This window comes from Neophocaena asiaeorientalis, unplaced genomic scaffold (genome assembly GCF_003031525.2).
Source record: "Neophocaena asiaeorientalis asiaeorientalis breed wild unplaced genomic scaffold, Neophocaena_asiaeorientalis_V1.1 scaffold391, whole genome shotgun sequence".
Lineage (NCBI taxonomy): Eukaryota > Metazoa > Chordata > Mammalia > Artiodactyla > Phocoenidae > Neophocaena > Neophocaena asiaeorientalis.
Genome location: NW_020174056.1, coordinates 956807 through 970545, shown reverse-complemented (window position 1 = coordinate 970545; position 13739 = coordinate 956807). Strand labels below are relative to the sequence as shown.

Below are 13739 nucleotides of genomic sequence, written 5' to 3'. Positions count from 1 at the left end.
GTTAGATAATACCTAACTCTTACCTTGAATTCTCATGGAGTGAACAATGCACATGCAGTTGATCCAATCCGGAGACTGAGATGATACGAAAGTGTGAATAATAACCAAACTTTTGGCATCAATTATAAGAACATCTTGATATTCTCCACAACACAGAAGCCAGCCTTCTCCTATCATCCGGAATGAGCAGTGGTAATACTATGCAAATTGAATTCAAAGCAAAAGTTTAATTATCACTAGCAATTAACATAATTTTGGCTGCGGTGAAGACTTCTCTGGATTTTAATTTTATCATCTATTCAACTAAGGTATTAGGCTAAATAACAACTAAAATTTCTTTTAGTTCAATTATTCTACACTTCTGAAGTGTTAATTTTGCCGTTTATCTGACTTGCATTTGGTCATTTTTCTGGAGAAGGGGACTCTTTTGGGAAGAATTAATCTTATTCCAAATCATGGAAAGCTCACAATTATATTAATTCTGAAATGCTATGTAGAACTGAACAACAAAAAACAGGTTTCTTACCCTAGCAACACTGCTGCATCTTAAGAAGAAATAAAAATGTTTGAAAAGCATTTGAGGAATTTTTGTGCCAAATAAATTTTGAGAATGGCTTTTATTAAAGTTTGAGTAATATAATCTACCCTTGACAAGCTCTCTCGCTATTCAGGTTTTGATCTCAGAAAGGAGTTCATGAATGTTTCAATGCAAGTCATCAATGCTAAAAGCAATGCATACAATATAAAGAACAGTGTCAGTACCATGGAATCATGCGACTACCTTACGTATGCTTGGAGTCCACATACCAAAAGCCAAAATCTCTTTTAAATATTGGGAAGTTATTGTAAAGATTAAAGCTGTGCCTCTTGCTCTGTTTTCATAAATAAGAAATTCAGAACCTATTCATCCAAAAAAGGTTTAAACTGGAAGCAGAAAAAAAAAAACTTTTTTGCTTTATAAAACTGTATGTCAATAAAATGGAATCATTTCACGTGTGTGTTTTGTGAGTGTAACTAAGGAAAAATAAGGAAATTGTTTTTCAGATTTGTCTATGTTAGAAAGATACAGAAATAAGAGAAAGAATAAGAAAAAATAATTGGTTGAATAGTTACTTTGGGAAAAGAAAAATGCCAAAAATAACAGATGATAACTGACAGTATTCTATTCTAATGATAAAAAAAAATTCAAGAAAATAATCCCTCTAAAGACATGTCTTTAAATGTGTGCTTAGCAAATGCTCTGAAGCAGCTGTAGCATCTGGAGATGTTCTCAAGGAAGTGAACATACTTACACAGATTGCAGTGTGCCTGTAAGGAAGTGTGGCCTTCTCCACGCACTGTCCATTGGTGACATTCCAAACACACATCTCCCTAGCAGAGATAACTTTGTATTATTCTCTGTCATTTCCACTCAATTGGCTGGAATAATTTTTGTGCCACCAAGTTTTTCTTTAGTGCTGCACTTAAAGGCAGTCTGATTGTTTATGTGGCTTTTTGTTACAGATTACTGGGCAAGAAAATGTTGTGGTCATTAGCAGGGATGACATGCTGTATCTATGTCTTTTTGTTTTGGTAATTACACCCTGCCACCAGCCTACAAACCTTACTTGAGTGCCAACCTGACCTACAAAAAATTGTGGGGATGCAGCTATCACAGCCTGGGAGAGTGACAGTACAACAATCTTTCTATGGAAACTGCATCTTCTTGAAAATGATTTATTTTATTGAATTTAAACTACATATTCTGAAAAACATAATACATCAAGTGTTGCATCTTCTGGAGCTCAGGTATCATTTTTATAAAAATAAACAGTGCCACCAAGAGGCCACCTTTGGTCTATCATTGATACGCTTTATTTCTTTGCTTCTCCTGAAATCCTGAAACCATCCTTGCCACTAAATTGTTAGAAAATTCTCATTGTTTAGAAAACTCTGACTTGGTTACATATATGTTACAAAGATACAGATACAGTTATGAAATACAGTTACAAATACATCCAGTATAGGGCAGTTTAAATCTGTATGATTTCAGTTCACAAAAACCAGAATGGCTGTTTCAGAGTTGTTTGGTAATATTCTTCAGTTTTGACAGTTTCAACACATAAGCAAAATTTTCCAAGGAAGAAAAATGAAAGTTTTATTGGCTTTAAGGGAGAGCTGCTATTAAGAAGCAAAAGATACGGACCAATAACGGTAAATGCTATATGCATTTGGTGTTTGCAGGTTTTGGGGGTTTTATTAGCCAAACACTGGAAATCAATCTTTAAATCAATGGTTCTCAACCTAGGCTGATTCTGCCCCCACAAAGGACATTTGACAATGCTTAGAGACATTTTTAGTTGTCACAACTAGGAACACGATACTGGCATCTAGTGGGGAAAGGCCAGGGATGCTGCCAAACATCCTACAACACACAGGATAGTCCCTCACAGCAAAGAATTCTTCCATGGTCCACAATGTCATTAGTGCTGAGGTTGAAAAACCATGTCCTAGATATAGAACTAAATATTCATAGTGATTTTATTTCTCTCTGTTTATATCCAACTGTATGCCAGAAAGGATTTGAGGTAATCTGAAAAGACATGCAACTCAATAAAACGGGGAAAGTGTGTGTGTGTGTGTGTGTGTGTGTGTGTGTGTGTGTGAAAAATAAGAAAGGATATGTGTGTGTATGTATATATATATATATATATATATATGTAAAGAAATGGAACTTTAAGCAGCCATCAATATAAAATTTTAGCTCTACAAAAAATCTGAGTTTATCAGTGTGGTTCTCAGCTCTAGCTGTGCATCAGGAATCACCTGTGAATATATAAAAATTTCTCCTCAGAGATTCTAATTTCATGGCTCTGTGTTGTGGTCCTGGCATGTGGGGTTTTGCAAAGCTCCTGGTCAGTTAACCTGTTTCTAGATAACTCTATCTCTAAACCAGTGGTTCTAAAACTCTGGCTCTACGTTAGACTTATCGGGGAGGTTTTTAAAAATACTGATGTCTGGGACCCAACCTAGACATCAAGCCAGACTAATTAAATCACAGTTTCTAAGGTTGGAGCCTGGGCATCAATAAAAGCTCTCCCAGTGATACTAATGTTTCTAAACTCTCTTGGATTCTAATGCCTTCCCTGTTTGTTTGCTTATCTTCTTATTTTCTACCTTAAATTGGAAAAAAATACAAAAATAACACATAGTAAAAATTGACTCCTTGCCAATCAATTCTATTAAAGAAAGAAAAGCAAATGTGTTGTATATCAAAAGTAGCATTGGCATTTTAGCTGGAACTGCTCAGTTATGTATCTAATAGGAAGACATGAAAAGTAACTGTTAAAATGAACATTCTTCTTTTTCTTTTCAAATACTGTTCCCCAACTTTGTACATAGATTAAATCACCTTCAATTATAAAAAATTAACAATTTCCAAATTTTTTTTAAATTTCAATGAAAAGAAAATCACACAGGAAAAAATCCATAACATATAATATTAGAATATTATTATATTCCCCCTAAAAACTCCTTGAGAAAGAGCCTTTCTTTCTTATTCAACTGTACATCCCCACTTGAGCGCTTCAATAAAAATTCGTTCAATGGATACATAAATCAGTCACTACTCTTTCATCCACTTTCTATCTCTCAAAAATACACTGTTTTGGGCTTCCCTGGTGGCGCAGTGGTTGAGAGTCCGCCTGCTGATGCAGGGGGCACGGGTTCGTGCCCTGGTCTGGGGGGATCCCACATGCCGCGGAGTGGCTGGGCCCGTGGGCCATGTCCGCTGGGCCTGCGCGTCCAGAGCCTGTGCTCCACGACGGGAGAGGCCACAATAGTGGGAGGCCCGCGTACCGTAAAAAAAAAAAAGTACACTGTTTTCTCTTGGCCCTATTCTTATTCTCATATTTGTGTGCTTATAACACTGTTATCATTTTGCTCAAATTTTAATGAAGCATCTAGAGGGAAAGGAGATACATATGAATGTTTGGTTTGCCCTCTTGAATTACAAGTCCATGACATTCTTCAAACTCACTTTTGTCTTCAGTTACACTTTTGGGTTTTCTTTGGCATTCTCAAGCTCCCATCTTCTTACGCGCATTTCTTAAATGTTGGTTTTCCTTAGTATCTTAGGCTTTCTTACATTCTCAAATTTCACACTCTCTCTTGATGAGTCATCTACTCCCATGACTGCAGGCACCAACTATATGATGTTGGAAGCCCAGACCTATTCACTGGACTCTAGATTTCCACATACAACTAGTAATTAGATGTTTCCACCTGGATGACTTGCAGGACTTCACACTCCTCGTACTTAAAATGAGGCATAACACCTTCCCTCCTTTGTTCTCATTCTCAGTGAATGGTGTCATCACCAATGATTTTCCCAAGTCATTCTTGAACTCACACATTCTCTCACTGCCCCAAACGTGGGGTACCCACTATTTCAAATATTTTCCTCTAAACCAGCAGCATAGCACTCTCCAGGAACATGTCAGAAATGCAAGTTCTTGAACCTCAGCCCAGACCTACTAAACCTGTATCACGGGGAATGGGGCCGAGAAATCTGTATTTAAACAAGCTCTGAAAGTGGTCCTGATGCAGGCTTAGGTTTGATGAACACTATCCTAGAAGACTCTAAGGCTGGGTGCCTGCCTGCCTATCTCTCTAGTGTCATCTCTTACTGGTAGTTGGAAATTTTATTAATAGTAATAACTCTCTTTATCAATGTCAAGCCTTTTTTGCCTTAAGGTTTTATTAACTATATATATTTATTAATATAATGCTAAAATGGCTATATTAACATTAATTTCATTAGTATTTGCCCAATAAATCTCTTTCCATCCATTTACTTTTAACTTTTATATATCCTTATGCTGTTTTTATTTTTTAAATTGTCTGACAATCTTTGTAATTTAACTGATGGGCTTAGTCCCTTTACTCAATTGAGATTACTGGTTTATTCAGGTTTATTTCAATTACCTTATTTTGTGCTATTTGTCTCATTTATTGTTGTCCCCTTTAGATTAAACAACATTCTTTTTCTTTTTTTAAATTGGAAGTTATATATTCTGTTTCTTTCATTTTTATTTCTTTTGTCTGTTCTCTTAGCAGCTACCCTGGAAATGTCAGCATGTATATCTAGCTTAAAGTCTAAGGTTAATCACCATCTTTACCCACCTCTAGAACACCAGAACATGTGGAGTCTGATCACTACGCTTATGATATGCAGTTGTTGATTAGGATTTTGTGTATGTGAGGGGGAGGTGGGTGGGAGGTGCATATAAACCATATTGTAATATAATCTGTGCTTATTTAAATTTTCTAAAACTTTGCTGGGTTTTGTTCAATATTCCTTTTTCCATCACATCTTCCTTCTGAAACCATTATTCTTACTGAAAAACATAATTTAGAATTTCTTTACATATAGAGGGTCTGTTGGCAGTGAACACTGTCAGTATTTGTCTTAAATATTACTGTTTTGCCCTAATTTTTTGAAGATGTTTTTGCTAGAGATATAACTCTAAATTGATAGATATTTTCTCTCAACTTTTAAAAGATATTTCACTGCTATCTAATTCTCATTTTACTGTTAAGAAGTCAGCTCTCAGTTTAATTAACTTTCCTTTAAAAGTAATCTGCTTTTCCTCATTGCCTACTTTCAGGCTCTTCTCTTTTTCTTCGGCATTCCATCATTTCAACATCAGGTTCCAGGTGTTTATTTCCTTTCATTCATCCTGAAATTCACTGGGATTCCTGAATATTAGGATTTTTGCCTATAGATGAAGTAATACTAAGTGAAAAAAATGAAAAACTAAGTCAAGAAGCAAGTCATGATCAGCATGAATCTGACAACGTTGGAAGCAGAAATGCTAAGCCAACGGTCACTTCCTGGGACTTTTAAAAGCTAAAAAAAAAAAAAAAAATCATTGTTACTTAGGAAGTAATAGGTCGAACCTAGTAATTTTAACAAGTTTCAGCAGATTGAATTAGGATTTGCTAAGTATGCAGTAGCTAAAGTGTAGGTACTGCCTAAGGAGAATCTCATAGATGCAAGGTGTCAGACCCCAAAGAAATAGACTTCTAGAAAATTCAAATCATCTTGGAAAAGGAAGACCAACCAGACTCCTTGGCTCTTTAACAATCATATTTACAGGACTTATACAGCTGAATTCATCTATCATCAAGAATATGTCCATTAACTCCTAGTTTCTTTTTTGGAGCTAGACCACTGTGGACAAAAACCTCAAGGTGGAACTCAGTTATACTTTTCAGATCTATTTCTCACTCAGCTATTAATTTTATCAACTGTGCCAGTAGTCTCAGAAAAACTAACGATCCCCCAAATTCTCTAGATTGGGAATAAATATCTCAGCCTATGTAGCAGGCTTCAAGGCAGCCCTAGTGTACGAAAGCTAAGCAGTTGTTTAAAAAGAATGTACTAGGACATTTCATTTTAGCTTCATCCAAAGTTCAATCTCTCTAAGTATATCAGTTATGGCTTTGCTATAAGCTATGAGAATAGGTATCTCTTTGATGTCTGTACCACTAGCCATTTTGTTAAACTGTTCCATTTTTAAAAGTTGGACACTTGATTCCTCATTCTTCTTTTGGGTCTCAGAATTCTAAGCCATATAATTTCTCCTTGGGTTAAAAATAAAAAAAGGAGGAGATTCTCTTGTATCAACCAGCAACCCAATCCCTCATTCACAGACACATGCTGAATGGATTCCGCATTCTTGAGTATACTTTGGCAAACATCTCATCAGCAGAGTAGTTCACAGTAGCTCTTCCATCAGTGGGGCTTTTTCCTACAGCTAAGTCCTGTTTCATTGGAACAAACCTCCTTCCATGAAACTACACCCAGATCACTATGTTCCTTCTCCTTCTCCCTCCCACATCCCATTTACAAGTGAGTCCTCTCCTCTGTTTTAAAATGATATCAGACAAGTGTACAACATAAAGATCGTAACTGCTGAATTGTTCCACGAAACTATGAAGGCTTGCAGGGATTTGCTTAATAGCTCAAAGTGAGTTACTACATGAAAAAAGACAAGCGCCCAGACTTTTCCATTTTCAGTTCTATAATAGGTGGCATTTGCCAACATCCTTTACACAATGAGGCAGCCACAAGGCCTGATACACGTTGGGATGTTTAAAGATTGGGAGTCATAGTACTGATTACTTTCCTTGGGACTGTCACACAAGTTATTCAACCATTCAAGATCTAACTTTTCCTATATGTAAAAGGAATATGTTAATCACTAAAGTTTCCTTCAGCCCTAGAATTCTGTATCCCATCAGAGTTTTTAAAAAGGGAAAAGGAACAGAAACAGGTGCACAGTTCCACACATCTTACCTACCCATTTTCAGCAGCACTAACTACGAAGGGATGTTTAGAGAAGTCTCTCGCTCTCGCCAAACACGTCACTGAAGCTGAATGACCAAAAAGAAGTTCTTTGGCCGAAATCTGAAAATGATGAGGGTAAGTTTTTAAATAGCTGTAAACTTTTTAGTAGAAGAATATAACATGACATTATATAATTATTCATAATTCTAATTAGGAATGCTGTTATATTATGTTTTTGCTGTACATAAGTTTCAGGAAAACTGATATATGGCATATCAAAATCCCCAAGATAATAAACTTCTAGGTAAAGGAACTGTGTTATACACATTTTTTTTGTTTTTTGTTTTGCATCTGTCATGAAACCTAGATGACTGCTGGACCTGTTTTACAACATCTAGGTTTTGAATACAAATAAATCAGTGTTGACATTTATTACGCACAAAATGTGCCTCAAACAATAGTAGCATATTTATGTGCAGATTTCAGAATTCAGAAATGAGTTTACAAAATAATGCAGAGAAAATATTACCCTTTTTGTAACCATTATAACGCCTTATTTGAATTCCTGCCTCAGAAATAGTAAAAATTAACTTATCAACATTAGAAATAAAATTTTAACTAAGCCAACTTAGTTAAAATGCCATTGCAAAATGCCAACTTTTTCTCCTATGTGTGAATTTTAAAAATGACACCAAGGACTAATTCTTCCATTATCTCATGTGTGAAAGAAATCTGTTCCTCATAATCCAACCATAACAATAAGAACAAATTATTTCATAACATAATTGTTCTCTGCCTTCCTCTTATTTCTATATTAATCAGAATTATTTCTTTAAAAGATCTGTTATCAGAAGAAATTTCTCGTGCTACAAAGAGCATTTTGCAGTTGGTTCTAATCACTTACAATCCAAGTTCTCTACCTTCCTCCTGGGAAATACAGGTTCCATTTCAGAAAACAACATACTATCTTTCCCTATCATCACACTTGGGAAAGAGTACTTCTATGAATTTAACCCTTGCCCTATATATTACAGGCCAAATTAAGCAATGAATCAGGGCAAATCAAAGATACTCCTCCTCCAGAGAAAATCCACTATGGACAAAATGTCAGAAGAGAACACCATTGCCTTTTATATGAAGTCTTCATTCTGCTACTAAATCTTCACATGTAGTTGACTAAGCTGTGACAATTCACTATAACCTCCTCATTTTATCACACGTTCTGCTGTGAAGAATAACAAAAACCTCTACAATCACGCCTAGTCGTTGCCATGATGAAATCCAGGAAAACTTTACTTCTATTCATGGGCTCCACCTTTATGAAGCATTGGTCCCCCTCACTCCCACCACAGCACAAATAGAAAAGGGAAAAGAACACACAACTTGATGAGCATATACCATATTCCAGGCACTCATGCAACTATGAACAGGGTTTAATCCCCATTTCACAGTTGAGGAAATTAGGGCTTGAAGAATGGAAGTCATTTGCCCAACACTACAGATTTGGTAAATAACAGACCTAGATTTTGACCAAGACCTTTATTCTTTTTCTCTACTCAACATTGCTATTCTTCATTTTGTCACTGTTGTGTTTCCTTCTGAGTATAAAACAGGAAGAAAAATAGAACATACCGATACTATAAGAGAATATACCTGAGAGAATGTTCAGAGTTCACCTTTTGCTATGCTCGCAGGTATGATGAATGCCAGCAATCAATACCAAAAGGCCCAAGTGATGAAGTTCCTAGCATGGGACTTGGAGAAGCTCCCCATTGACAGACCTCACAAAGTTTTGGGGAAAGCACAGGGCTTTGGGAGTCAGACCCTGAGCCTGGAAGCAGAATGCTTAACCTAGACACGTGATGAGCAGCCCAGGACAGGGAGACATTTATTCTCCAGCTCCCCTGCACCCCGCCATCCCACCACCCATGGACAGGGAAAGTCTGAGATGTGTACACAATCCCTTAATGAATGCTTGGATACTCCAAGATGTACAGACCTTAAATCAGCTTCTTTCCCTCCCTATTCCTATTCTCTAATCCTCTCTATTTCTTATACAGAAACATGATACTCTCATTCTAGCAGTCCTACCCATCACCCAAACCCCAAATCTGGAAGGTATCTTTGGCTGTTCCTGCGCCTTTAGCTCACAACCAACTGGTTTCTGAGTTCTGTCCATACTCTCCTCTTAATATCATTCCCGGTTTCATCTCCTCTTCATTCCCATTGCCACTGATTTAGTTCATAGTCAAGAACTTTCCTGAGTACATTACTGTAGAAGCCTTCTGCCCAAAGTCCCTGGTAGTATGGGACTTACCTCATCTCCTTCTCCCTTCAATGTGCCCTTAATACCAAGTGATATTCTAAATTACAAATATAATAAAATAGTATTATGTCATCTCCTCAAAATCCCTTAATATTACCACTGCTTTTAATTAGCACAAAGTGTTAGCGATTGCTAGTTAAAAAAAAAAAAAAATCTAATCTCCTCAGCATGTCAGATTCCACGTTGAGTCTGCTCTGTCCTTTCCAGATGTGCCTATCACCTCTAATTTGCCCTTTATGTTCCAGGTCTGCTCAACTACTTTCACCAGTTCCCTGAAGGCAAAATAGTCCCGCCTTCCACACACACACTTATCATTCTGTCTGCAATCTCCTCCCACCTGCTTTTCCAGTTCATGTCTGATACATCCTTTAGAATTCAGCTCAGGCATCACCCTCAGAAAGTCTTTCCCTTGAAGAGCACACTTCTCACTGATTAGGATGGCTATTAAGAAAACAGCAACAGCAATAGAAAATAACAAGTGTTGGTGAAGATGTTGAGAAAATGGGAACCCTTGCACACTGCTAGTGGGAATACAAAATGGTGCAGCCACTGTAGAAAACAGTTTAGCAGTTCCTCAAAAATGTTAAAATAGAACTACCATATAATCCATCAGTCCATGAGTACAGCCCAAAAAAGTGAAAGCAGGGACTCAAACATATGTTTATACACCCAGGTTCATGGCAGCATCGTTCACAATGGTCAAAAGGTTTGGAAGCAATCCAAATGTCCGCTGGGGAATGGATAAACAAAATGTGGTATATAAATACAATGGAATGTTATTGAGCCTTAAACGGGAATGATATTCTGACTTATCCTATAACATGTATGAGGACATTGTGTTTAGTGAAATAAGCCAGTTGCAAAAGGATAAATACTGTATGATTCTACTTATATAAGATACATAGTAAGGTCGAATTCATAGAGACAGTGTGTATCCCACCACTTTACAGCTTCCTAATTACATGTCTGTCTCCTACACTAGACTCTGAGAAACCTGAAGGAGGAATCTACACCTGTGACAAAAAGCATCTGTGTAGTTCGTCTAATGACTGCATAAGTAAGTGTCCTTAGGTTTGTTTTCCCACTTTATTTGGTGATGAGTGAGCGTTTAAGACCACAGACCGTGATTATTCTCTTACCTAAACCCTTTTGGAGAGGGGAAGAAGCTTTCCACATTTAGTACAAGGAAGAAAGAAAGAGCTCCCAGTTCATTTTACACCCCACCTCCCTGCAGTGTCCTTCTCCCCTTCCTACCGTCTTCCCCTGCTATGCCCATCGGCCCCAAGCTGCCCTACAGCCACTCAATCAACCACGTGGTCATAACCTCTCTTAAAATCTCTCTTGTCTTCAAGGCCTCTGTTCTTCTTCCTCTGGGTGAATTATTCCTTTATCTATATATTCTAAAACAAAAATCAAATTAAACTACTAAGCATTAAAATATCAGTGATGGAACACCCACGTGACTATCTTACAGATACCAAGAGGATTTGTTGAGAACTCAAAAATGCCCTGATTTTTGAAAAGCCTAGAATCTTGCCTGCTAATAGTTGACCCATTGTCATGTAGGAGCAAGATTCAAAGGAAAAATAAGAGAAGGTGTTCATTCTTTCTGGTCCTATGACTAGCCATAGAGAATCTTAAGGAAAACTCTTATGTGGAAAATCTCACACCTATACTAATCAATATCTTACTTGTGTTACTAACTTTTTCACAATGTCCTCACAGTGAATTTCCAAAACATAAAACTAATCCAATCTCCTTCTTAAGTCTTCTCAATGATTCTTCTATTCCTTACACCCCTGCCAATCTGATTCCCATTCCCACCTCATATTTCTAACTGTGATTTCTCAATATCAGCAACTATTAGAATTTGGGGTGGAATAATTTTTTGCTGTGAGGGGCTGTCATGTGCACTACGGAATGTTTACAGCATCCCTGACCTCTGCCCACTAGATGCCAATAGCATCGCCCTTCCCATTGCTCTAACCCCAAGCAGAAGACTTGCTCCTAATAAAAGCATGAAATAACTATTCCCACTGAAGATGAAGTACAGACTGACCCCCACAAAGAGCACCCTGTATTATAACATAACTGCACCGGCAGTTACTAGCCTATGTCCTTCCTCTACGACACTGCAACCAGTTGGGCAGCCAGTACCAGGTCTTCTCATTCACGTTTGAACTCAGGTTCCCACCGTACTGCCTAACTTATAAAATGCACCCAATAAATGCATGTTGAATAAATACCAGGAACATACGTAAAAAGATATAGATGCTAGGATTCCAAATTTCTTAAGCGTATAGCAACCTACATATTACAAGACAACTACTTCAGCCAGGAAACACTACACTCCAACATTAAAAAAAGTAGCAAGATAGTTTAAGCCATTTAGGATCTTAAGTTTAGACTGTAAGAGATAATAAAGGCAAGGGCCAATTTCAAAGCTCAGCTGTTGCAATAATACCCAGTCCTTCTTTTAGGAATGTTCATAAACATTGAGCTGAGCTGGTCTGCTTGCAGTTTTTGGCAGTCCTGTAGTGTAACTGCTCAGTGATGACAGATGTTAATTAATTACACTATAAAATAGAATTACAATTAATTGTTAATTTAGGTTTTAAAGTGACAAACTTTAAAGGCTAAAAATAGTCTTTGATCTTTAAAAGGCTTCCTAATGAGGGCAGTATACTTTAAGTACATCATTAGTTTAAGTGTTCAAATTAGGTCTAGAGGCTCCTAGAGCTAAGCAAATATCTATTCCAATATGTTAAATGTTTATGAGTTGGGACAAGGACAATTAATCGCTAATCAGTGGGCCAAATCCTAGGTGAGGTCAGGTTCTGAAATAGGAGGACGACAATAGTAAATTGGATTTAGAGCTTTTCGATGTGACCTGTAAAAATCACAGGCAAGCAGAGACTAAAAGAATGGCAAGAAGGGGCTTTCCTGGTGGCGCAGTGGTTGGGAGTCCGCCTGCCGATGCAGGGGACACGGGCTCGTGCCCTGGTCTGGGAAGATCGCACATGCCGCGGAGCGGCTGGGCCCGTGAGCCCTGGCCGCTGAGCCTGCGCTTTCGGAGCCTGTGCTCCGCAACGGGAGAGGCCACAGCAGTGAGAGGCCCGCGTCCCGTAAAAAAAAAAAAAAAAAAAAAATGGCAAGAAGGCCAAACTGGCAGAAACACCCAGATAATTAAAATATTACTCATTTAGTTAATAGTGGTTTTCAAGGGTGCCCTTTGTTTAGATTAATGAGCCATAATTTTTAGAATTGTACTTACATGTGTGTAGTTCAGTTACTTAAACATATAATTCAGGATATAAAATAGTAAAACTCAGCATAGCTTAAAGGATGATAACACTTAACTGGTAGCTAAGATTGGTGCTATTCATAATATAATTTTCACATATGATCTTGATCCATCATATAATACTTCATTTTTCCAAATTCAAAAGTAAAACCCATTTATTACTTTGGTAAGTACCTTTTTAACAACCATGCAAAACTTCCACTGTCATTGCAGGTATAAAAAGCACGCTGTGTTTATTTTATGAGCTCTGTCTGCTTCAATAGTAATAGTTTTCACTAACCTTTAGTTCAGATGAGAGATTCCAGAGGCAGAGTTGACCCTCTTGACTTCCTGTCACAATCATTTGCTGGTCATCAGTGATCATGATGGCAGTGATGCTGTGAGGAGGTGCCTTCCTTCCCCAGAGTGCCACCGCCTGTAGGGAGGACCTCATGGTAAAGGAATCCTGGACACACAGGGATGGGAAGACGTGTACACAGTTATCATTTGTAAATTTTGAAAATTGATCATCTCATAAATGTTTATAATGATACAAACTTGAACGATGTGTTCTCCCAGAGCTGTGGAGAAAGGTGTGTCCCCGTCAAATAGAGAAGAATGTAGTCAGACATTGAAATTACCATGCCCATTGTTAATTAGTCAAAGAAGAATGATTTTTATTCCAATTCTTGATGAGTGATGCTAACCAAGAGAAGGATAGGAATAGTCTACTCACCCCACACCCAGCTCTGACTATGGGTGACCTTACCCACACCAAAGTCCAGCTAGGCCTTTCA

The 13739-nt window shown here is 37.6% G+C and overlaps 1 protein-coding gene across 6 annotated transcripts in view; it reads right to left on the bottom strand.

Moving 5' to 3' along the window:
• The window catches only part of WDR72 (WD repeat domain 72), a 203667-nt gene that overhangs the window by 172335 nt on the left and 17593 nt on the right, over positions 1–13739 (bottom strand). For 4 of the 6 annotated variants that reach the window (XR_003004428.1, XM_024754341.1, XM_024754342.1 and 1 more), the window contains exons 2-5: positions 13244–13408; positions 7347–7453; positions 1293–1371; positions 24–198 (exon numbers count right to left, since the gene is read on the bottom strand). Coding sequence is in view for 5 of the 6 variants with exons in the window: in XM_024754341.1 (XP_024610109.1) it covers positions 24–198; positions 1293–1371; positions 7347–7453; positions 13244–13408 (526 nt within the window). In the remaining variant the exon portion in view is untranslated. Of the gene's footprint in view, positions 1–23; positions 199–1292; positions 1372–5642; positions 5660–7342; positions 7454–13243; positions 13409–13739 lie in introns of those variants that run through there. The other 2 variants (XM_024754345.1, XM_024754346.1) reach the window with 2 other exon arrangements.